At 40.4% G+C, this 24,332-nt stretch overlaps 1 protein-coding gene across 1 annotated transcript in view; it reads left to right on the plus strand.

Annotated features, from left to right (window-relative positions):
- chchd3a (coiled-coil-helix-coiled-coil-helix domain containing 3a) overlaps positions 1–24,332 on the plus strand; it is a 209,450-nt gene that overhangs the window by 2,363 nt on the left and 182,755 nt on the right. The window contains exon 2 of the mRNA XM_055653388.1: positions 7,285–7,402. Within this exon, the coding sequence (XP_055509363.1) occupies positions 7,285–7,402 (118 nt within the window). The remainder of the gene's footprint in view (positions 1–7,284; positions 7,403–24,332) is intronic.

The following is a 24,332-nucleotide window of genomic DNA, read 5'->3' on the forward strand; positions in this document are numbered from 1 at the left end:
CCAATGTTGGTATCATCTGTGAAGCTACTAACAGTATAAATTGTAAATTTAGATAACAAAGAGCAGTGGACCAAGCACCAAGTCCTGTAGCACACCACAGGTCACAGGCCTGCAGTCAGAAAAGCCAACCTCTGTAACTAGATCTATATCGGTGAGACCAAGCGGAGGTTGGGCGATCGTTTCGCCGAACACCTCCGCTCGGTCCGCAATAACCAAGCTGACCTCCCGGTGGCTCAGCACTTCAACTCCCCCTCCCACTCCGTCTCTGACCTCTCTGTCCTGGGTCTCCTCCATGGCCACAGCGAACAGCACCAGAAATTGGAGGAACAGCACCTCATTTCCGTTTGGGGAGTCCAAAACATTGCTCCCAATTTTGTTAGTCCTTGCTGTCTCCTCCCCTTCCTCAGCCCCCCTGCTGTCTCCCCCCATCCCCCAGCCTTTGGGCCCCTCCTCCTTTTCCCTTTCTTGTCCCCGACCACCCCCGCCCCCGATCAGTCTGTAGAAGGGTTTCCGCCCGAAACGTTGCCTATTTCCTTTGCTCCATAGATGCTGCTGCACCCGCTGAGTTTCTCCAGCTTTTTTGTGTAACCGATTCTCCAGCATCTGCAGTTCCCTCTGTAACCCTCTGTAACTACCCTTTTGTTCCTTCTTCCAGGCCAATTTTGAATCCAATTAGCTTGTTCACTGATTGCATGTGCTCTGATCTTCCAGACATGTTTACCATGTGGCCTTGATAAAATCCCCATAGACAGTCCTCTGCCCTCATCAATCTTCTCATAAAAAAACTCAAATGCTGATAAATCCTGCCCCTCAGAATTCCCTCCAACAACTATCCACTGCTGATGTCAGGCTCATTAGCCTACAGTTCCTTGGTCTTTTTAAATAACAATATAATATTAGCCACGCTCCAGTCTTCTGATACTTCCTTCTCTGATCTTCGCATTGTTGAGGTGTTAAAGTTCCTTTTTGGAGAATGTAGCTGTATTAATCTTTTCCTTAAATTAAGGAATTCATTTTCATGCTATACAGATTTCTAGTTGATGTGTTTTCATTTGTCCTTAACCTTTAGAAACTAAAATGGAATCTTAAAAATGAGCATAAAACTTGCATTTGCATGTACTGCCACTTTCCATATCAATGGTCAAGAGTGTTTCATTGTCAAATATACCAAAAATGGAACAATTAAATTCCTATTTGCAGCAGCATATCAGATCTGTAAACACAGTACCCATAAATTACAAACAAATAAATGAAAAAACCTCAGTAGAGGTGCAACAAAAGCATTTATGCAACCAAAGCAATTAATACAGTGCCCTCTATAAAAATGTTTGGGGCAAAGACCCATCATTTATTTATTTGCCTCTGTACTCCACAATTTGAGATTTGTAATAGAAAGAATCTCATGTGGTTAAAGTGCATATTGTCAGATTTTAATAACGGCTATTTTTATACATTTTGGTCTCACCATGTAGAAATTACAGCTGTGTTTATACGTAGTCCCCCCCCACCCCTTTTTCAGGGCACCATAATGTTTGGGGCACAGCAATGTAATGTATATGAAAGTAGTCATGTTGAGTATTTTGTTGCATATCCGTTGCATGCAATGACTGTTTGAAGTCTGCGATTCATGGACATCACCAGTTGCTGGGTGTCTTTTCTGGTGATGCTCTGCCAGGCCTGTACTGCAGCCATCTTTAGCTTATGCTTGTTTTGGGGGCTCGTTCCTTTCAGTTTTTTCTTCAGCATATGAAAGGCATGCTCAACTGAGTTGAGATCGGGTGACTGACTTGGCCACTCAAGAATTGACCATTTTTTGGCTTTGAAAAACTCCTTTATTGCTTTAGCAGTATGTTTGGGATCATTGTCTTGCTGTAAAATGAACCGCCGGCCAATGAGTTTTGAGGCATTTGTCTGAACTTGAGCAGATAGGATGTGTCTATACACTTCAGAATTCATTATGCTACTACCATCAGCAGTTGTATCATCAATGAAAATAAGTGAACCAGTCAGTACCTTCAGCAGCCATACATGTCCAGGCCATAACACCCCCACCACCATGTTTCACAGATGAGGTGGTATGCTTTGGATCTTGGGCAGTTCCTTCTCTCCTCCATACTTTGCTCTTGCTATCACTCTGATATAAATTAATCTTCGTCTCATCTGTCCACGAGACCTTGTTCCAGAACTGTGCTTGCTCTTTTAAATACTTCTTGGCAAACTGTAACCTGGCCATCCTATTTTTGCGGCTAACCAGTGGTTTGCATCTTGCAGTTTAGCCTCTGTATTTCTGTTCATGAAGTCTTCTGCGGACAGTGGTGATTGACAAATCTACACCTGACTCCTGAAGAGTGTTTCTGATCTGTCGTTTGGGGATTTTTCTTTATTATAGAGAGAATTCTTCTGTTACCAGCTGTGGAGGTCATCCTTGGCCTGCCAGTCCCTTTGTGATTAGTAAACTCACCAGTGCTCTCTTTCTTCTTAATGATATTCCAAACAAACAGTTGATTTTGGTAAGCCTCAGGCATGACTGATGTCTCTAACAGTTTTATTCTTGTTTCTCAGTCTCATAATGGCTTCTTTGACTTTCATTGGCACAACTTTGGCCCTCGTGTTGATAAACAGCAATAAAAGTTTCCAAAGGTGATGGAAAGACTGGAGGAAAGAAAGAGGTGCTGAGAGCTCTCTTATATCTGCATTATGGAGACAATTAAATACACCTGAGCAATTACAAACACCTGTGAAGCCATGTGTCCCAAACATTATGGTGCCCTGAAATGGGGGGGGGGGGGGGGGAGACTATGTATAAACACAGCTGTAATTTTTACTTGGTGAAACCAAATGACCAAATGTATAAAAATGGCCTGACAATGTGCACTTTAAACATATGTGATTTTTTCTATTACAAATCTCAAATTGTGGAGTACAGAGGCAAATAAATAAATTATAGGGTCTTTGTCCCAAACATTATGGAGGGCACTGTACATTCCTTGGTTCATAGGGTACTGGGGAATGATCTTATAAAGGTGTACAAAGTCAAGAATCGCATAGATAGGGCGAATGGTTAAACCGTGATCTGTCCAATCTTTCCACATATGCTGCCTGAGAAAACTTGCAATTCGGGGATCTTCAAACTAATCTTGTTTGTGTGTTTTCTTTATCAGTCTTTTCCATAACTCTTCCAATGTCTGGAGAATGCAATTTCCAGCTTTTAAAAGTTAGCTACTTATTAGAGTTATCATTATACACTTAGAATTTTTAAATACATGGACAATTTGCTAATAAAAACACATTCCCACAAGCTGAGGAATCTAAACCAAAGAGAGATCACATCACTTTGTCTAGGGATAGTAACCGCATTAGAACATTGCACTCAGCAATTTAATTAATCGGATTGTATTTGCAATAAGCAATTAATTTATAAGCAATTAATTAATTTTGTATGTCAAACATTGGTAAATGCCCCCTTGTTGAAAGCCATGCCATCAGCCACCTTGGCTTCACACTATGCAATTAATTTCATCTCACACGATCATTTTTATGGCTTAGTTATTTTTTAATTCATGCAACTTAAGCAAAAAATTTGCGAGCCTTCCATATGCAAAATAATTAGCAGGAAAAATGTATCTAGGTTCTGTAAATATTATCTAGAAGACTTCAAATATGTCAGGCTCAGATCCATGCTCTGTGCTTAGTCACACCATCAATATCATCTTTAAATTTACAGACTTAACAATGTATAGGAAAAAACTGCAGATGCTGGTTTAAATCGAAGGTAGACACAAAATGTGGTAGTAACTCAGCGGGACTGGCATCTCTGGAGAGAAGGAATGGGTGACGTTTCGGGTCAAGACCCTTTTTCAGACTTAACAATGTTGTCAGATGAATAGCAAGTAATGATGTGTTTGAATGGTGTTTGATTGAATGGTGCCAGAATAACAACCTTGTTCTTAACGTCAGTAAGACCAAGATACTGATTGATAACTTTAGAAGAGGGAGGCTGAGGATCCACAAACCTATTTTCTTCAAGGGATCAGCAGTGGAGAGAGTCAGCAACTTCAAGTTCTTGGGCATGCATGAGATTTGTCCTTGGCCCAACACATTGAAGCAATTACAAAGAAAGCCCAACAATGCTCCTAATTTGAGGAAGGACATTCTTGCTATTGAGGGAGTGCAGCGTAGGTTTTCAAGGTTAATTCCCGGGATGGCGGGACTGTCATATGCTGAGAGAATGGAGCAGCTGAGCTTGTACACTCTGGAGTTTAGAAAGATGAGAGGGGATCTTATTGAAACATATAAGCTTGTTAAGGGTTTGGACACGCTGGAGGCAGGAAACATGTTCCCAATGTTGGGGGAGTCCAGAACCAGGGGCCACAGTTTAAGAATAAGGAGTAAGCCATTTAGAATGGAGACGAGGAAACAGTTTTTCTCACAGAGAGTGGTAAGTCTGGAATTCTTTGCCTCAGAGGGCGGTCGAGGCAGGTTCTCTGGATACTTTCAAGAGAGAGCTAGATAGGGCTCTTAAAAATAGCGGTCAGGGGATATGGGGAGAAGGCAGGAACGGAGTACTGATTTGGGATGATCACATTGAATGGCTCGAAGGGCCAAATGGCCTACTCCTGCATCTATTCTTTATTGTCTAATGACACTTTGCTTCCAAAGAAGATTGACAAAAATCTGTATGTCGACGAACACTCTCTTGAAATCCCACAGGTGTTAGGTACAGAGCATACTGACTCATTGCATCATGGCCTGGTTTGGCAACTTGAATTCCCAGGAATGAAGGAGTTGCTGAGATAGGCAGAATAACAATAGGCTGGAAGAAATAGCCCAGTTTACTACAGGTACTGACCTCCCCTCCATCAAAGGGATGTACTGGACGCTTTGCCTCTAAAGGCAGTTATTTTCAACAAAGACCAACATCACCCGGGCCTTTGTAGGGTACGTCGAACAATCCCTGTTCCAGGCGTACACTGACCCTATCCCCAAACTCTACCTCCGCTACATTGACGACTGCGTTGGTGCTACCACCTGCACCCATGCAGAACTCACTGACTTCATCCACTTCACCACTAATTTCCATCCGGCACTCAAATTCACCTGGACCATTTCCGACATCTCCCTACCCTTTCTAGATCTAACCATCTCCATCGCATGGAACAGGCTAGTGACCGACATCTACTACAAACCCACTGACTCCCATAGCTATCTTGACTATACTTCTTCCCACCCTGCTTCTTGTAAAGACTCTATCCCCTACTCCCAATATCTCCGTCTACGCCGCATTTTTGCCCATGATGAGGTGTCCTCATTCTTTAGGGAACGGGGGTTCACCTCTCCATTATAGATGATGCTCTCACCAGGGTCTCCTCTATATCCTGCAGCTCTGCTTTCATTCCCACTCCCCCTATTCGTAACAAGTCCCCTTGTCCTCGCCTTCCACCTCATCAGTCGTCGCATACAACATATAATCCTCCAACATTTTCTCCACCTCCAACGGGATCCCACTACTGGCCACATCTTCCCATATCCTCCCCTTTCTGCTTTCCACAGAGACCGCACCCTCCTTAACTCTGGTCAATTTGTCCCATCCCACCCAAACTATCCCCTCCCTGGGTACTCTCCCTTGCAACCGCAGGAAATGCAACACCTGCCCCTTTACCTCCCCCCTCGACTCCATCAAAGGACCAAATCAGTCTTTCCAGGTGAGGCAAAGGTTCACCTGCACCTCCTTCAACCTTATCTACTGCATCAGCTGTTCCAGTTGTCAACTTTGCTACATCAGTGAGACCAAGCGCAGGCTCGGCAATCGCTTCGCTGAACACCTCCGCTCAGTCCGTCTTAACCAACCTGATCGCCCTGTTGCTTCAACTCCCCCTCCCATTCCCACTCTGACCTTTCTGTCCTGGGCCTCCTCCATTGCCGGATATTTCATATTTCGCTTGGGTGGTTTACACCTCAGCGGTATGAACATTTACCTCAAATTTTAGATAGCCCTTGCTTTCTTCTCCCTTCGCAGCTCTCGCACAACTCCTACTATCTCCGCCTACTTCCTTTCTATCCCCCCCCCTCCCTGACATCAGTCTGAAGAAGGGTCTCAACCCGAAACATCGCCAATTCCATCTCTCCATAGATGCTGCCTTACTCACTGAATTTCTCCAGCATTTTTTGTCTATCCCCCAGGCCATGCTTTCATTTCGCTACTAACATTGTGAAGCAGCTACAGAAGCTTGAAAACCGTGACCACCAGATTCAAGAACAACTTCTTCCCAGCAACCATCAGGCACTGCCCAATACTTACGTTAGCAACTATGATCTTCTATGCATATGTCTTTGGTAGCACTGTGGACTGTGATTTTGCTCTATTATGGGCACCCAGTCATATATTACTAATTTATTATATTGTTGATTATTATATATTTATCTGTGTTTATTATGTTAATGGGCCTGTTGAGCAGCAGCAAAGAGAATTTCATTTTTCCATTGTTCGTACATCTGATAATTAAACACCCAACTTGACCATAATTATCTGATTGTAATCTGTAGATCTCCATGTAAATTTTAACTTCAATTCCAATTTTTAAACTGGCATTTTGAATGGAATGATATATGTTATCATTTGAAGAAAACAAATTTCAAGAACTGATAGTATAAAAAAAAGGTTCTGAGAATATTTCTGCTATGTTATGGTGAAAGGAGATTTTGTAGTCATTTTTTTCCGTAAACTTCATAAGCCAGGTTATGTGCGTATATCTTTAATGGAATTTCTGTAAGTTAATCTTGATTTGCGTCTTAAAATTTTAAATTTTGTCTGGTCATGGACAAGCTTCCGCAGCATGAGTAATGTACTGCCACAAAGCTATCAGTGAAATATTACGCATTTTGTATTTCTGCCAAGGAGGCTGCCTGTAAAAGTCGAAAGTGATAAAGCCAGCCTTGCAAGTGGAGATATTTATCACCAACTGAAAACCTGAATTTTCTTTAAAATTTCATATTAAGGCATGTGAAGTGTAGAGATGTAAAAAATATTTCCACACTTCACAGATCATGTGCATGATATGAAATGAGTTCTCTGCTCTGAAATTATTAAGCTATTGAAAGATGAAGTAAATCTTCTGGGAATGTAACTAGTAAACAAACATTACTGAAGTTTTTTTTATAAAGTATAGTTTGTGCCTGAAATATTTAACCTTTTTATTTTACCAATACTGGAAGAATATCCTAGATAGCAATGGTCCTCAAAATTGGGGCTTTGACCTTGACTGTTCCACAATTTTCTCTGAACAGCTTTCCGATAGTGTTATCAGCCGTATGCGAGATGCTTCGCCGTCTACTGAAAAGTCACAACCATCTCTAGAAAAAACTTCAAGTGGAACTTCACCACCTTCTTCTGTCCAGCCAATAGGTATTTTGCAGCTGCATTTTTTTTTAAAGTCTGTCCATTTGTGCGATTGTGTATAACTTTAATGATCTACTTAAATTTCAATCTATTATTTTATCATGTGTTATGTACTAGATTAAATCTGTACCAAAACAAATTGTAAAACATAATTTGTGAGCCTAGAAAATCCAGGTTCAGAAAGTTTTTTTTTAAATGAGAGAAAGAGAAAAAAATGGTGAGTGCACAGTAGCAATTGAGATTACAATGCTGCAAAAGCAATGTATCATAGCTGTTTAGAAATTTGAAATGTACACAGAATTTTAATCTGCAAGTGGTTTGCAGATTGTAATGTGAGCACGAACTGGATGGGTTTTTTGCATGAAGAGTGAATGCATTGAGGACACTGGATTTTGTCTGTGGAAGAATATTCTGCATTCTGTATCTTCCCCTTTGATCTGCCTATCATACTCGAGTTTGACTTGCTTGTATTTATCTGTAGTAGTATTATCTGATCAGATTGTATGCAAAACAAAGCTTTTGACTGTTCCTGATAGATGTGATAATAATAAACCTAAACCTAAATCAAACCATTGGATATAGTGGAGATTGTTCACCCCTGTAAGAGAATTAGAGTTAAATAATCAGAACCTACAAACCCAATGGGTGGGAAATTGCTGGTGGATGACTTGCAAAGTATAGTAGTTGGTATGTTGGTAAGATTGGCACATTACTGGAAGCATGTAATGAGACGAGAGAAGAAATAGAGCCTGTGCTTAAATGTTAACAGTGGAAGGAAATTGGATGGACTGGAATTGGTTTTCTTTGTAACTGTGAAGGGTGATCGGAGATGTAATTGGGATGTTAAAAGATATGAGGGGTTTAGATAGTGTGAAGAAAGGACCCATTTCCTATAGTAGACAAAGGTCAGTAGGCATTGATTTAATAATTAAAAAGGCTTTCGCCCAACGGAACTTGCTGCGCGAAAGGAAATTGGAAAATACATTGAAATTGCGTTCATTTTTGTGCAACAGGCAGTGGGCCGTGAGTTTGAAAATATGAATTGGCCGAATCTTTTTTTCGCCCAACTTTTATGAAGAGTTTGGTTTTCTTCTGTTCTGTAAATTTCTAAACTTCAAAATTATAGTATCCCTCCCACCAACTGTTCTTATGACGATTGAAGCATGTTGTCCAAATGAAGATGATACTTATGTTTGTTTTGTAGTTATTGCAGTAGAATGACTAATTGCTGTTATTGATCTCGATCAAAACCTTTGAGGTTAATTTTCAGTTTGAGGATTTAATTCTAAGATTAGAATACATACAGAAGGTATTGAATTGAGTCAACAATTAAGTTATTTAATTGCAGTGAAAAGGATAATGAGTCTTCTCTCAATATATGGTAAATGGAGAGAACTTTTTTTTTGTCTGGAATGCACAGAATTAGGTTTCTTAACCTTAAAATTAGAGTTCTATGTGAGTGTGGGAATCTTTTCATGGATGATGATCTTTAGAGCTACATCAGAAAACATTACTTCATACAAGGTAGACAAGAATGCTGGAGAAACTCAGCGGGTGAGGCAGCATCTATGGAGCGAAGGAAATAGGCAATGTTTTTGGTTGAAACATTGCCCATTTTCTTTGCTCCATAGATGCTGCCTCACCCGCTGAGTTTCTCCAGCATTTTTGTCCACCCTCGATTTTCCAGCATCTGCAGTCTCTTCTTAAACATAACTTCATACAAAGTGCTGTTTGAATATGGAACACATAGTTAGATTTAGTAGTCGAGAAAATTAGGGTGAACGAACTAATGCATGTAAAAGCATTGTTTATGTAGGTTAACTGATTTTACCTGGATGTCGCAATCAGCTCAAGGCCCAAAAGGCTGATACCTATTTCAATTTTTAAGGTACTGCTTCTAACAGGGCAAGTTCAAATAATGATGATTTGAATAATGGGGACATAGTGAAATCCAGATTCAGCAAATGTGCCATTGCTAATTTTGCAGAAAACCCAATGGGTATCATATAGTTTGAGTTCAACTAAGCTTCAATTCAATCCACTGATAAAATGTGTTTTATTTCTCCTGCTTATCTATAAAGAGAAGAAAGATATTGTATATCTTGGGAAAATGTCATGATGTTAGTTTGGAAAATTAATGGATTTGAGTTGCATGGAAATTCATTTGTAAGCTCAGTAGCTTTGTATCTTCAAGATTAAGTGTCTCCTGTTGTACAGGGTATTCTTCATAAATGTATTGAAAAATTAAATAGACGCATTTAGCCCAGTGGATATAAACAGCAGTTGTTAGTATTGTTTAAGCTACTTTTTAAAGATGTCTTGAATGCTTGTCCTTTGAATCAGAATTAATTTGCTTTAGTTTTAAAATGCTATGCTTGTGATTTTGGAAAACTTTAAATAGAATGGATGAAAACACTGTAACCCGAGATGTTTGCATAAATGATAAAACAATTTAATCAATGTTAAAACATGAAAGCAAGAGTGCTGAACTAACTTGAAACAGGACTTTGCAAAATCAATGGATAAGACTGGTGTATATTTGATGGGATAGATTTGCAAAGAAACTGCAAAAATTATTCTCAAGCTTCATTTTCTTATTAATCTCACAATCTTCAGATCTAGAATTTAATGCTGTTTCAAATATGATTTGCAAACAGGACAGCTAAAATCAGGCACATTTATATTTGTCAATGTTTAAAAAGTGGTTTCTCTAATTTTTTATGAGGCCTCCAGAAAAAAAAATGTTAAATTATACAAGCTGTTTTGGCTCAATATCTAAAGAATCTTTCCTGAAATTATTTTCATGTAATCACTCCGATTTCAGTTCTTTGTTTCAAATTAACATTCAATACCTGTGGCTAAATTTGTTCATGTATATGATAATTTTTCCATACTTGAAATTATCAATAGATGTAGGAGGAAGCAGAAGTAACTCTTGCACCTGTTTTAGTTATTTATTTCGTTATTGAATTATCAAATGATTAATATTGTGTGTAACTGTTATTTATAGATGAAAAATAATTGTAGTTTCCAGCACTTAGTAATGTGCAGTGCAATCGTCTAGATGCAAATAAATGCATCAGTTGACATGTGGGTGTCTCAGCAAACTAAATGCACAATGGGGTTTGCACTCAGTGCTCGCCCTACAAAATCAGTCCAAAATAATGCAATTATTTCATTGCTGTTTAAAATTGCATGTAAATTATGTTAGTATGTGCGATGTCATGAAGTATTTGGTGAGATATAGTTATTGGATCATGCTTGCAGAGGAAATGCTTGCAAAATGCTTTTAATAAAGGCTTGTGTAAGTTAGATAAAAAAGTTGTTTTGCATTAGCCCCAACATATGAACTCTGGTTGTAAGTAATTTCAGGGATTTATATATTAAGCATGATGTGTTTGTATTAAATTAAAATGGATGTCGGGGCAAAAAAGTTTAGTCAATCTGGGATGCTGGATATCTAACAAGGTTTTATTAGGAAATTTACGGCTCTGAACTACAGTAAATTTGCTTTGGAGCCTATGATTTGAGTGCAAAAGCACAATTATATATATGCAAGTCTACGATGGTGCAAGAGGTCTGTCCTATTTTGTTACTGAGGTAACAAAGATTACGGTTGTGATGGTTGGTTCAAGACCCTGATGGTTGCAGGAAAATAGCTATTCCTGAACCTAGTGGTGTGAGACGTCAGGCTTCTATACCATTTGTTCTTTAAGTGATTACATATTGGCTATAGGGATTCGGGGAGGAGGGAGAATCACATCCCCCAATGCTTGCTTGATTGGGGAAGGCCTCTAATGACAATAATTTTAGCACAATGCTAATATTTAATATTATGCTGAGAGGTTTGGCTCTCTAATCAGTGTCAGTTACTCCTGACAAAATTGCACAGATCAACTTGTAAATTTGGAATAAATTAACATTTGCTGCAAATATACAGGTGTCAATGAGTGCATTAAAACATTTCCAGAAGTTACTTGATAAAATCCTGCATCAAAGATGATGATGGAATAATAAAAAGCTCATCATGTAGGAGAAGGCTTCGATAGAAGATTGGCCAGTTTTCAGGAAAGGGAGAAGGCATAAATGGATTTAATTTGTCTTGCAAGATGTAACAATTGGTATGCACAGGTATTGGTGCTGAAACATCACACCATTATACTTTGGGTGGAGGCACCAAGGATTACCGTTATAGAAACATAGAAATTAGGTGCAGGAGTAGGCCATTCGGTCCTTCGAGCCTGCACCGCCATTCAATATGATCATGGCTGATCATCCAACTCAGTATCCCGTACCTGCCTTCTCACCATACCCTCTGATCCCCTTAGCCACAAGGGCCACATCTAACTCCCTCTTAAATATAGCCAATGAACTGGCCTCAACTACCCTCTGTGGCAGAGAGTTCCAGAGATTATGTTTGCTGATGACACCAAGATTGAAGTAAATTTTGAAGAAGATATTTTATATCAGGAGTGCAAATATATTTTCTCAAGGATGAAAACTTCAGACTTGATTGAGCCATACACATTCCTCAAAGGTATCTTCGTAGGATGAAGAGGAGGTTTTGCCTTGCCTGATCTTTTAGAACTAGATGTCCTTGCTTTGTAAAAAAATAAGAGATGTCAATATACATGTATAAAGAGATTTTTCTTCCCCGCCACCAAAGGATTATTAATTTCAGGAATTAGCCTTCATATTAATTTGTGGCGGAGGTTTGAATAAGTGAATGATCGATCACTCCTAATTTGTGTATACTTGTCTTTTTTTTTAAATATTTAACTATTTGTTGCTATTTTGATTTATTATTAATTTTGAGGTGATGTTTTACAACGTTTTCATCAAAACAGTACTGGAATTGCCTTCATCAGAAGGACTGAAGTGAATCAAGAAGATAAATCACCAACATCTTCTAAAGGGCAATAGGAGCAAGCACAAAATGCTGAACCTGCCAGCTGTTGCCATATCTGCAAAATTACATAATGTGTTAAATAGTATTCCATAATTTAAGCAGTTCTCACATGTTCTAAAATATTAGTGACAATTAAAAACCGTATTCCTAATTGGAAGCATAAGTGTGAAGGATTAAGAATTGTTATGGATGCAGTCAACCAAGTCTTGGATGAACTGATCAAGTTTATTTAAGATTACTATTTCTAATGTGGCATGCTGTGGCCTCGATTTATCAAATTAAAGTCATGCTCCAAAATTATGAACCACTTTCTATTTTATAGCAATTACCTGTGGTTTCTTTCTGCTCTGTTGTAGTAAATCCATTCAATTATGTGAACTTTAGACCTTTTTGCCAATCCAATCCGTTTAGGAGAGTATTGAAATTGTGAAATCTAGGTAAAGGTGATAAATGTTTTTTCACAAACTGGAACCAGGCAGTAACATAGAAATGAAAGAAGTTGGTCTTTGACCTAGAGACAAGTTTATGTCCATGTGTAGACAAATACTTATCATTTGGGTCAAATGCAAAACCTGGACAGCCAAGAATCTGGTTTGGCTACAGACAGTTCCCACAAAATGTGAAACATGCAAGAATTTGGGTGCGATGAAGGAGATGCTGCCAATCGGTATGTCGCCAATCCTTTTTTTTTCTGTATAATTGTGTTCTTGGTTAGGTCACTGTATTTCAGAATGACATGTATGGAAATAATAGATTTAAAAGCAAGGGTTTTATTCCCCAACTGAAACCACGCTTGAAACGATTTCCCATTACAGGAAAAAAATGGTAATTTGACTTCTTGGGGAAATTATGGACATTTATTTTTCCTGTATGTATATATAATGGCCTCGTAGTGCTGCTTTTATAGGGCAATTTTCATCTGTCTAATGTACTTGATTCTCTGAAAAGAAATTCGGGAATGAACTAGTGTAGGAAAGAAATGCAGATGCTGGTCTGAAGAAGGGTGTGGACCCAAAATGTCACCCTTTCCTTCTCTCCAGTGATGCTGCCTGTCCTGCTGAGTTACTCCAGCATTTTATGTCTACCTTTCAGAATGAACTCTGTTTGAGCCAATTTTAGATACCATTCGTGAAAATGAAAGCACGTTTTCTTCTGTTCAAGCATGTTTGGAGGCTATTACAAAGATAAGGGAAATAGTTACATCTTTCTCAAGGGGCTTGAATTAGAAAAGGTGGATAAAGGAATGTGTTCCTCCTGTGGGACAAAGTAGATTTGAGTTCTGAGGAAGAAAAGTAAACGCAAAAGGTTAATTGGTGTCTTTTTCCACAGATGCTACTTGACTGGGCTAGTTCGTCCAGCATTCCTGCTTTTGGTTCAGATTCCAGCACCTGCAGTTTAATTCATTTTCAGTTGAATCTTTGTACTGTAATTGGACCATATATAAGATGCATTAAGATGTACTTTTTAATTCTTCCAAAAGACCGGATTTTACAAATTTATTCTTTAAAGTTTTTTGTGTGAAAGTTTGTTTTAAAGAACTTGCATTTTTACATCTGGTTCAGTTCATTTGCTGATACAATTGAAATAGAGTACAGTCCCATAATTAAAAAAATCTATGTTGCATTTTAATCTGCATTTCAATATAATCAGTTTTAATCAAATATTCACTTTTAGTTCCTCTGTGATCTCACCCTCACAATTTTCTATATGAACCACCATATATTGTTTTATTAATAAAATGACAGGTTATTAATTTTAACCAATCGAGTCTCTTTGAAACAGCAGTATTTCACAGTAACGCTTAATTTTGTAGATCAGCCTGACAGCTAATTTTATTTGTCTGAGTATTAAACAGGGTAATCAACATCAAGGGCTTTATCTACTTGGAGACCTTTGAGAACCTGTTATCCCTGAGCATGAAACAATCAATGATCAAGGCAGTTAAGTTAGAATCTATATAGAAGAGATGAAAAGAAAAGAACTGCAAATTTGGAATAAAACAAAATTATGAGGGGAAAAAAAGGAGATGTGTATAATTAATGAAGAATACAGATTCTGATGTTTTGGGAATCAAAACATGATCATAACTATAAAATCTGAGAAATTTGAGGCCTTTATTGGATTGAACAAATAGATATTTGTGTGTTAATTAAAAGATACACAATTATTCATTCCACAATAACTGCAAGAAAAATGTCAATAGCTGTAGCAGGGATTGGTAGAATATACTCCTGAGATTCAGCTACCCATAAACATTCATCTCCAACGTATGTGTAGGAAGGAAATACAGATGCTGGTTTACAACGAAGATAGACACAACATGCTGGAGTAACTCAGCAGGCAGGCAGCATCTGTGCATAGAAATAATCTATCTAGAGATACTGCCTGCCCCGCTGAGTTACTCCAGCATTTGTCTAGCTTGTGTTTATCTGACAACAACATGAACTATGATATTACCCCATCCCCTGCTAGATATAAACTGGAGAGACAACACCTCATATTCAGCTTGGGGTAACATAGAATCCAACAGTATGAACATTGAATTTTCCAATTTTAGTTAACTACATAACCCCTCCCTTCTTCCCCCATGTAACCTCACACCCCCCCTCCCCCACCCCCCCCCCCCCCCCCCCCCCCCCCCCCCCCCCCCCCCGGCCTCAAATTATTTCTCCCCGCCCCTTCCCCTAACCCACTGAATTAGTCCAGCACTTTGCATTTTCCTTTGTCAACGAAAGCTAGGAAATTAGTAGGAAAGAACTGCAGATGCTGGTTTAAATTGAAGGTAGACACAAAATGCTGGAGTAGCTCAGTCAGACAGGCAGCATCTCTGGAGAGATGGAATGGGTGATGGGTTGGGTCTGAAGAAGGATCTCTTCCCGAAACGCCACCCGTTCCCTTCTCTCCAGAGATGCCGCCTGTCCCGCTGAGTTACTCCAGCATTTTGTGATCTACCTTTTAATCACATCTTACTGGATGAACAGGAAAAATTGTGAATGCTATCTAAATACCATTTTGCAAAATTGCAGGTAAAAAGTGTTGTCATCATTAATTGGAACACACTTCTTGAAAGTTTATGGTTGTGACCTGCTTCAAGGAAGTCTTTTTCAGTTGTTGTTTGGAATATGAAAGCTCTGTATTTATACCTGAGTTGTGTTGTGAAGTAAATTTTACTCTACAAATTCTCTGAGAAATTATACTGGTAATATTGGTGCCATCATATGATAAACCAGAAATGGTTTTTGCCCTTTCGAGAGTGGGAATTAAATTTTCCTCCATCATCAACAGTAGATTTGTGACTTGTATAAGAGTTTCTTCCCGTTTTAATTTAATTTAAATGGATCCATCCAGGCTAACTTAATTCAGATAAACATGAGTTGGTACAGGGGGCAGGGAGTCAGATTTCTGGATCATTGGGATCTCTTCCAGGGTGACCTGTATAAAAGGGACAGGTTACACCTAAACTGGAGGCTGATCAACATCCTGGCGGGAAGGTTTGCTGATGCTACACGGGAGGATTTAAACTAGGTTGGCATGGGGTGGGACCTTGTGCAGGACAGAGGTACGTGACAGGCTAAAAGTTGGTATGGAGGGTGGTGTGGGAAAGGTTAGTTGACAGAATAGGCAGGTGAAAGGTGGAGATCGAGGAAGGACGGTTGGTTTAAACTGCATGTATTTCAATGCAAGGGGCCTGACGGGTATGGCAGATGAGCATAGGGCATGGATAGATACGATCGACTGAGTCGTTGCAGCGATGACTGAAACCTGGTTGAGGGAGAGGTGGGACTGGCAGCTCAATGTTCCGGGGTACAGGAGGTCCAGGAGAGATGGGGTGAGGGAAAAAGTGTGAAGGGCAAAGCAGGCAAATGTAAGGAAGCTTGGCTGATGAGGGAAATTGAGACATTAGTCAAAAACAAGAAGGATGCATGGGACAGGTATAGGCAGCTGGGATCAAGTGCATCCCTGGCGGAGTTTCGGGAACTAGGAAGTAAACTAAAAAAGGAAATCAGAAGTGCAAAAAGGGGCCAGGAGATAGCTCTGGTGGGTAGCATTAAGGACAATCCCAAAAGATTTTTTAAATACATAAGGGGGTAAAGGGTAACTAGAGAGGGAGAGAGTGGGATCTTTCAGGAATGAAAGCGGTCACCTTTGTGTGGAACCACACGAGATGGGCAAGGTACTAAATGAGTATTTCTCCTCTGTATTTACCGAGGAGAAAGACAGTCGGACGGAGGAAATTGGAGCAATTACTGGAAGTGTCTTGAGAGCAGTCAAGGTTACTTTCGAAGAAGTACTGAAGCTGCTGTCGTGTTTGAAGGTAGACAAATCTCCAGGGCCTGATCAGATGAATCTGAAGACATTGCGGGAAACTAGAGAGGAAATTGCGGGAGCCATGGAAGAAATTTATGGGTCGTCCTTAAATACAGGAGAGTTGCTGGAAGACTGGAGGGTGGCAAATGTTGTGCCTCTTTTCAAGAAGGGCTGCAAAGAAAATGCTGGGAACTATAGGCTGGTAAGCTTAACATCTGTAGATCGTAAGTTACTGGAGAGTATTCTGAGGGATAAGTTATACAGGATGGGCAAGGGCTGATAAGGGATAGTCAGCATAGTTTTGTATGTGGGAGGTCGTGTCTGATTTTTTTTTTGCAGAAGTGACCAAAAAGGTTGATGAGGGCCGAGCTGTAGATGTTGCGTACATGGACTTCAGTAAGGCATTCGACAAGGTTACGCATGGTAGGCTCCTCTGGAAGGTTACATCTGGAAGGATCCAAGGAGAGACAGCTGAAAGGATAGCAATTTGGCTCCATGGAAGGAAGCAGAGGGTGATGGCGGAAGGTTGTTTCTCGGACTGGAGGCGTGCGACTAGTGGTTTGCCTCAGTGTTCGATGCTGGGCCCGTTACTGTTTGTCATCTACATCAATGATTTGGATGAGAACATACAGGGCAAGATTAGCAAGTTTGCTGATGAGACAAAAGTTAGTGGTTTTGCAGATAGTGAAGATGGTTGTGAAAGATTGCACCAGGGTCTAGATTGATTGGCCAGGTGGGTGGAGGAATGGTTGATAGTATTTAATACAAAAAGTGTGAGGTGTTGCATTTTGGGTTGCACTACGATCTCGGCTAGAGATCCCAGGCTCCGCGGTGTTTAAAAGTCAGCACCGCCGCGGCTGGAAGCTCCGCAACGACAGCTCCGCGATGTTGGGAGTTGGCGGTCTCAGCACTCCAGAGCCCACCGCACGGCGACCCGGGTAAGGCATCGCCCGCTCTGCGATGGCGCCCCAGCGTTGTGCCGCCGCCGCCGAGGTTCTGGCCGGTCCTGGCAGGAAACGCCACTCCAGTCCCGTTGGTAGGCCGTGAGGAAAAGGCGAAGATACTGCTCAGAAAAAAGCCGCATCTCCGACCAGGTAGGGACTGAGAAATGCAGTTCCCCCACCCCCCACATAAAAAAGATTAGACCTCCAAACAAAACTTTTTAACAACCCAAAAAATTAAAAAAGGGTGAAAGGGTGCAGGCTGGGCAACCATAATCGACTGTGTCCCCTCGGATGCCCACAATACTCGACGGCGCCCCCTCCAATATCTACAAGCCTGACTGTTTTGGTGGACACATTACTTCAGCTTTATTTTATCTCTCAGAATATAGCTCTTCCCACTGAGCCTTAAGTCTTTCTCCCCTTGTCTATCCTTTTCGGTTTTCATCTGTGACTCATGTGTCTCCATTATTTTGACAGTTGCCACTTTCTTCATGGATGATCAGCCATGATCACAGTGATTGCCGGTGCTGGCTCAAAGGGCCGAATGGCCTACTCCTGCACCTATTGTCTATTGTTTATTTCCTCATCTGCTTCAGATCATCATCATCATTGATGTACAATCCTCCTACATCTCCATCCCAAACCCATACTTGAAAAGAAGCTGAACTAGTTTCCCTTCAGTACCACCCTTATTGTTGCAGCTCTAGACTCTCTATTGAATATAACAATCTCTGATAGCTTGCCCTTCCTATTTATATCGGAACCGATCTGTTCTAACAGTTCCAACCGATCAGTCACGCATGTAACATTTAACCTGGTTTTCTGTCTGTACAGTTGTTGCCATAAGCATTTATCTTATTTTCTTGATGGCGTCGAAGATAAGTGTGCATCTTCTGGATTTTCCTGGTACCATTTCATTCACAGATATGCAATGCTCTCTCTCCTTTCCACTAGAACCAAAAACCAGTCTGAAGAAGGGTTCCAACCCTAAACGTCACCTATCCATGATTTCCAGACGTGCTGCCTGACCCACTGAGTTACTCTAGAACTGTCTTTTTTTTTGTAAACCAACATCTGCAGTTCCTGGTATTAACTAAAAACGGTTGTTTTCCCAATTTTCTGGTTAACCTTAAATGTTGACAGTGTGTGTACATCTCGCTCTGCAATCACTGACTGTTCTGCTGAATATCTCGTGCACTTTTTAGTGCAAATTTCTAGTTCGTGTTTCCTGGTCATTATAGATCTTTTGTCATGGCATACTGTACCTGTGCAGAAAGTATTTTAATAGCACAAATATTATTCATTTTTTAATCAAAAGAATAGACTGCCTTGCCTTCATTTTCTAATCAATCATTTTCGAATAATATATTTATTATCCATCACTTCTGTTGCAAATTCAACAGTTGCCAAGAAAAAAAGATACTCGAGATCAACATCATACAGAATGTTATGGAAATACCCTAAAGTGAAAAATAAGTTTGTTTTTGGTGACATATTGCCAGTTTAATCTCAGACGGTCTTCAGGCAAAAACACTTCCACAAGAACATTCAGTTTTTGCAGCCTGTGTCGCCCACTCACTCATTTAAGCATTAAACCTCAAACTCAAAACTGTCAGTTTGTTATAATGCATTCCTGCCATCTGCACATAGATCTTGGAATGAGAGATTTTTCTTTTTAGTTTGTAATAGATAAACAGCAGGTCTACTTGCCACCTGCCTTGTAAAAAGAAGGTAATTTATTTGAAATCATTTTGATTCAAAGTTACAGTGGAAGATAAATGGTTAGCAGGAGTCTGTTATCCATAAATGACTGATAGTTTTTAAAAAATCCTTTACCCGAGACGGTAGACAATAATTCAATTTACTGTTCTATCCTGAATGCTGGTATCTGCCAGCTGTTATTTAGCAGTTTTGCCTCTCGGTTATTTTGCTGTTTTCTAGCACTGATTTTTTTCATTGTTCGACAATTTGAAATGCTCTGATATTTATCAAAATTCTGTTTTTGTTAAATGATTCTAGAGAACTCATTGGTGACCAAGGCAACCATTTAATTATAATATCTGATGTCATTGTAAGTGTGCTGGTCAGTAGCGACCCTGGTTTTGTTTTAATGTAAAATGTCATGTTTTTAAAAAAATAGGTACTTAATGAATTTGTAACTTAGACACTGTGTAGGGAGCAATTCGATCACAGTGACCCGAATTAAATTTCAGTTTGTTTCATGCTTAATACGTGTGGTGTTTGCACAATTTCTTTACTATGGCACAACCTCAGCATTGAATAGTGCTACATTGGACTGTTGATATTATTGGTTTTCTTATATTGTGAGTTCAGTTTATTTTCTGCTGAACATATATAAAAATTGAGGCATTTGCAAAATAGTAAGAAGCCACTCGGATGATTGGGTCTCTCACAAATGTGTGTAAAGAAATTAAAAACTATGCGTGTTTAAGAAAGAACTGCAGATGCTGGAAAAATCGAAGGTGGACAAAAATGCTGGAGAAACTCAGCGGGTGAGGCAGCATCTATGTAGCGAAGGAATAGGCAACGTTTCGGTCGAGACCCTTCATCAGACTGATGGGGGGGGCGGGAAAAAGAAAGGAAGAGGCGGAGACAGTAGGCTGTGGGAGAGCTGGGAAGGGGAGGGGAAAGAGGGAGAAAGTAAGGACTACCTGAAATTGGAGAAGTCAATGTTCGTACCGCTGGGGTGTAAACTACCCAAGTGAAATATGAGGTGCTGCTCCTCCAATTTGCGGTGGGACTCACTCTGGCCATGGAGGAGGTCCAGGGCCGAAAGGTCGGATTCAAAATGGGAGGGAGAGTTGAAGTTCTGAGCAACCGGGATATCAGTTATTGTGAACTGAGCGGAGGTATTGGGCGAAGCGATCGCCAAGCCCACGCTTGGTCTCACCGATGTAGAGCAGTTGACACCTGGAACAGTGGATGCAATAGATGAGGTTGGAGGAGATGCAGGTGAACCTCTGCCTGACCTGGAAAGACTGCTTGGGTCCTTGGATGGAGTCAAGGGGGGAGGTAAAGCGACAAGTGTAGCATTTCCTGCGGTTGCAAGGGAAGGTACCAGGGGAGGGGGTGGTTTGGGTGGGAAGGGACGAATTGACCAGGGAGTAACGGAGGGAGCGGTCTCTGTGGAAAGCCGAAAGGAGGGAGGAGATGGGAAGATGTGGCCAGTGGTGGGATCCCGTTGGAGGTGGCAAAAACGTTAGAGGATTATCTGTTGTGTGTGATGGCTGGTAGGGTGGAAGATGAGGACAAGGGGGACTCTGTCCTTGTTACGAGTGGGGGGGGATGGGGAGCTACGGGATCTAGAGGAGACCATGGTGAGAGCCTCATCTATAGTCGAAGAGTGGAACCCCCATTCCCGAAAGAATGAGAACATCTCTGATGCCCTGGTTTGGAACACCTAATCCTGGGTGCAGATGCGGCGTAGACGGAGTAATTGGTAGTAGGGGATAGCGTCCTTACAGGAAGCAGAGTGGGAAGAAGTGTAGTCCAGATAGCCATGGGAGTCAGTGGGTTTGTAGTCGATGTCGGTCAGTAGTCTGTTGCCTGCGATGGAGATGGTGAGGTCTTGAAATGGTAGGGAGATATTGGAAATAGTCCAGGTAAATTTGAGTGCCGGATGGAAGTTAGTGGTGAAATGGATGAAGTCAGTGAGTTCTGCATGGGTGCAGGAAGTAGCACCGATGCAGTCGTCAATGTAGCTGAGGTAGAGTTCAGGGATAGGGCCACGGTATGCCTCGAACAAGGATTGTTCGACATACCCTACTAAGTAAGAGGCAGGCATAGCTGGGGCCCATGCGCATGCCCATAGCTATGCCTTGGATTTGGAGGAATTGGGAGGAGTCAAAGGAAAAGTTGTTGAGGGTAAGGACGGGGATTGGTTGGTTCTGCGGTTGAGGAAGAAACAAAGGGCATTAAGACCCTCCTGGTGGGGGATGGAGGTGTAGAGTGACTGGACATCCATGGTGAAGATGAGGGAATGGGGGCCAAGAAAACGAAAGTCATGAAGGAGATGAAGAGCGTGTGAGGTGTCTTGGAGGTAGGGAGGGATTTGACCGGAGGGATAGGATGGTTGTGGTATGTGGAAATATGTTTGGTGGGACAAGAATAAGCAGAAACAATGGGGTTTGTGGATTTTGGGGAGAAGATAAAATTGGGCCCTGCGGGGGTGGGGAACAATGAGGTTGGAGGTTTGGGAGGGCAGGGAGCTGGAAGCAATGAAGCCAGTGATGGTGTTTGAGATAATGGCCTGGTGCTCGTCTGTGGGGTCTTGGTCCAGGGATAAGTAGGAGGTATCTGAGAGTTGGCGCTAAAACTATTCATTATCTCCAGAACCATGTAGTTTAACCTGTTCTAAATATTTATGTAGTAGTGATTTTATTTCAGTCTGTGGGTGGATACAAACTGAACGGAGCCATTTAGAACGGAGACGAGGAAACACTTTTTCCTCACAGAGAGTTGTGAGTGTGAAATTCTCTGCCTCAAGAGGGCGGTGGAGCTGGTTCTCTGGATACTTTCAAGGGAGAGCTAGATAGGGCTCTTAAAGATAGCGGAGTCGGGGGATATGGGGAGAAGGCAGGAACGGGGTACTGAATGGTGATGATCTTCCATGATCACATTGAATGGCTGTGCTGGCTCAAAGGGCCAAATGGCCTACTCCTGCACCTATTGTCTATTGATACAATATTCACCTGACAAACCAGCAAGTTCTTTTACAGTCTCTATTCAAATTAATTGAGGCAATAATTAATTAACTCCAATTATTAATTAAGGGTGAAAATCAAAAACTGCAGATGCTGGAAAATGGAAACTAAAGAAAATACTGGAAAAATTCAGCAGGTCCGGCAAGCGGCATCTGTGAAAAAGAAAAGGACAATACTTCATGGCTGCCACCCTGTGAATGATGAAATTCCTATTCCTGATTTGAATCATCCTTATCGGGTTATTTTTGCCATAGTATTGGAGGAACGATTCTCCAGATCCATTACACCATTTGTGGGACATCAATCAGGAAAGTGATGGGATACTTTGTACATGTAGCGATGAATACATCTACAATAGTGTTTGAAAGGTATAACATTATCCAGAGATAAAAGATTTGCATGAGCCTTCCCTAATTGACATTAGTATGTCTAAACACTCTCCACATGTAATGGCTTTTTTTTTTAGCAGTGTGCTCTCACCTGAAATCTAAGTGGTGCACCAACTCAATGACAGTCCAGTACTACAACAAAATGTAAAATGCATATGGACAGGTACATGGATAAGAAACGGTTAGAGGCATATGGATCAAACCCAGGCAGGTGGGACTAGCATAGATGGACATCTCGGCCGGCATGGGTAAATTGCACTAAAATCCTTGTTTCTGGGCTTTATGACTGAGTATAGGCACAAATTAATGACCTTGTTAATATGGTTCACTTCCAATGAGCGAATGAAAATAACTTCAGTGATTCCAGAGCTTTTTATGTGAAGATGAATAACATTTTGTTTCCTTCAACAGAAAAAAAAGGGAATGGGGAAAAAACTAATCAAAAACCATGTGCAAAGTAAATATGTTTTCTTCTGTAAATTTAACAGCGTGAGTTAATTTTACTTTAGGACAAGGAAAGTGGGACTGGTTATTTGCAATTTGAGTATTTTTCCTAACCTTTGTGGAATTGCTAATGTTTTAAAGCATCTTAAAGGCTAGCTTTGTTGAAAGGTCTGTGAAAGGCAACAATAATGTCAGGATTAAATTTAACATTTTAATTAAAAAAACAACATTAAGTATTTCTTCATCGGGGTTTATCTGTGTTGCCCATATCTGTGTTTGCTGACATTCGGGGTCCATCTACTTGACAAAGACTAAATTATCGGAGAGCAGCACTTGCTTCAGAAGATGTATATGCCTTTAACAGAAGTAAAGAGGACGTTCAAACATAGAATTAATGTTCCATTTTCTGAGTTCCAACTCGTGGGTAATAATCGAGGAACCAAATCCAAATTTTAGTGGTTAACACAAATGTAAGCATAAAGAAAAAGCCAGTTGATACAAGGATAATGCTGTGAATGCAGGGGATCGCATTCCTTCCTGTTTCATGCTTGTCTTCCTAATTTTGATTGCATTTTGTTTGCAAGTTTTCGTATACACAGTATCTTGTTCTCTTAAAAAAATGCCTACCAATGTATTTGTAGCTTGATTACAAAGTTTACCAATCTTTCAAACAATCAGTAATTTCATACTCCAGATGGGTATTCAGTTTCTGAAGCTGTCTATAATTATATTTCCAGAGAAATTCTGACCTCTCCAACATGACTTAACAGTTTTACTCTTATCCTGGAATTGTAGTACATGGGTCTACATGATTCATATTGAACACCAGGTGAATATTATGATTGGTAGCTATTTGTTTCTTGTTTATCGATTAAGTTGTCTTCAGGAAGCACAACTGGTAATAAGCTTCCATACAGACATTTTATTATGTGTATCTTTGGCATTTGCAAGTTATGGAGCAAATGTAGTGAGTCCTGTGCCACTGGAATACCCATGCATATATTATGGCAGTGAACATGCAATTTAACGAGGAAAAATAAATTTGCATATTAAATCCATCACATGGTTTCACATAATTTTTTTTCTGAAACTCTATTCTCCTGACAGTGAAGTCAGCAGTTTTTTTTAAATATTAGTGATATTTCAGTAATGTTTTTTTGATGGAACATGGTAATTTTGAAGTGTTATGATATAGCAATTATTTTAATACTGTGGAAT

The sequence above is a fragment of the Leucoraja erinacea genome, chromosome 22 (genome assembly GCF_028641065.1).
Source record: "Leucoraja erinacea ecotype New England chromosome 22, Leri_hhj_1, whole genome shotgun sequence".
Classification (NCBI taxonomy): Eukaryota; Metazoa; Chordata; class Chondrichthyes; order Rajiformes; family Rajidae; genus Leucoraja; species Leucoraja erinaceus.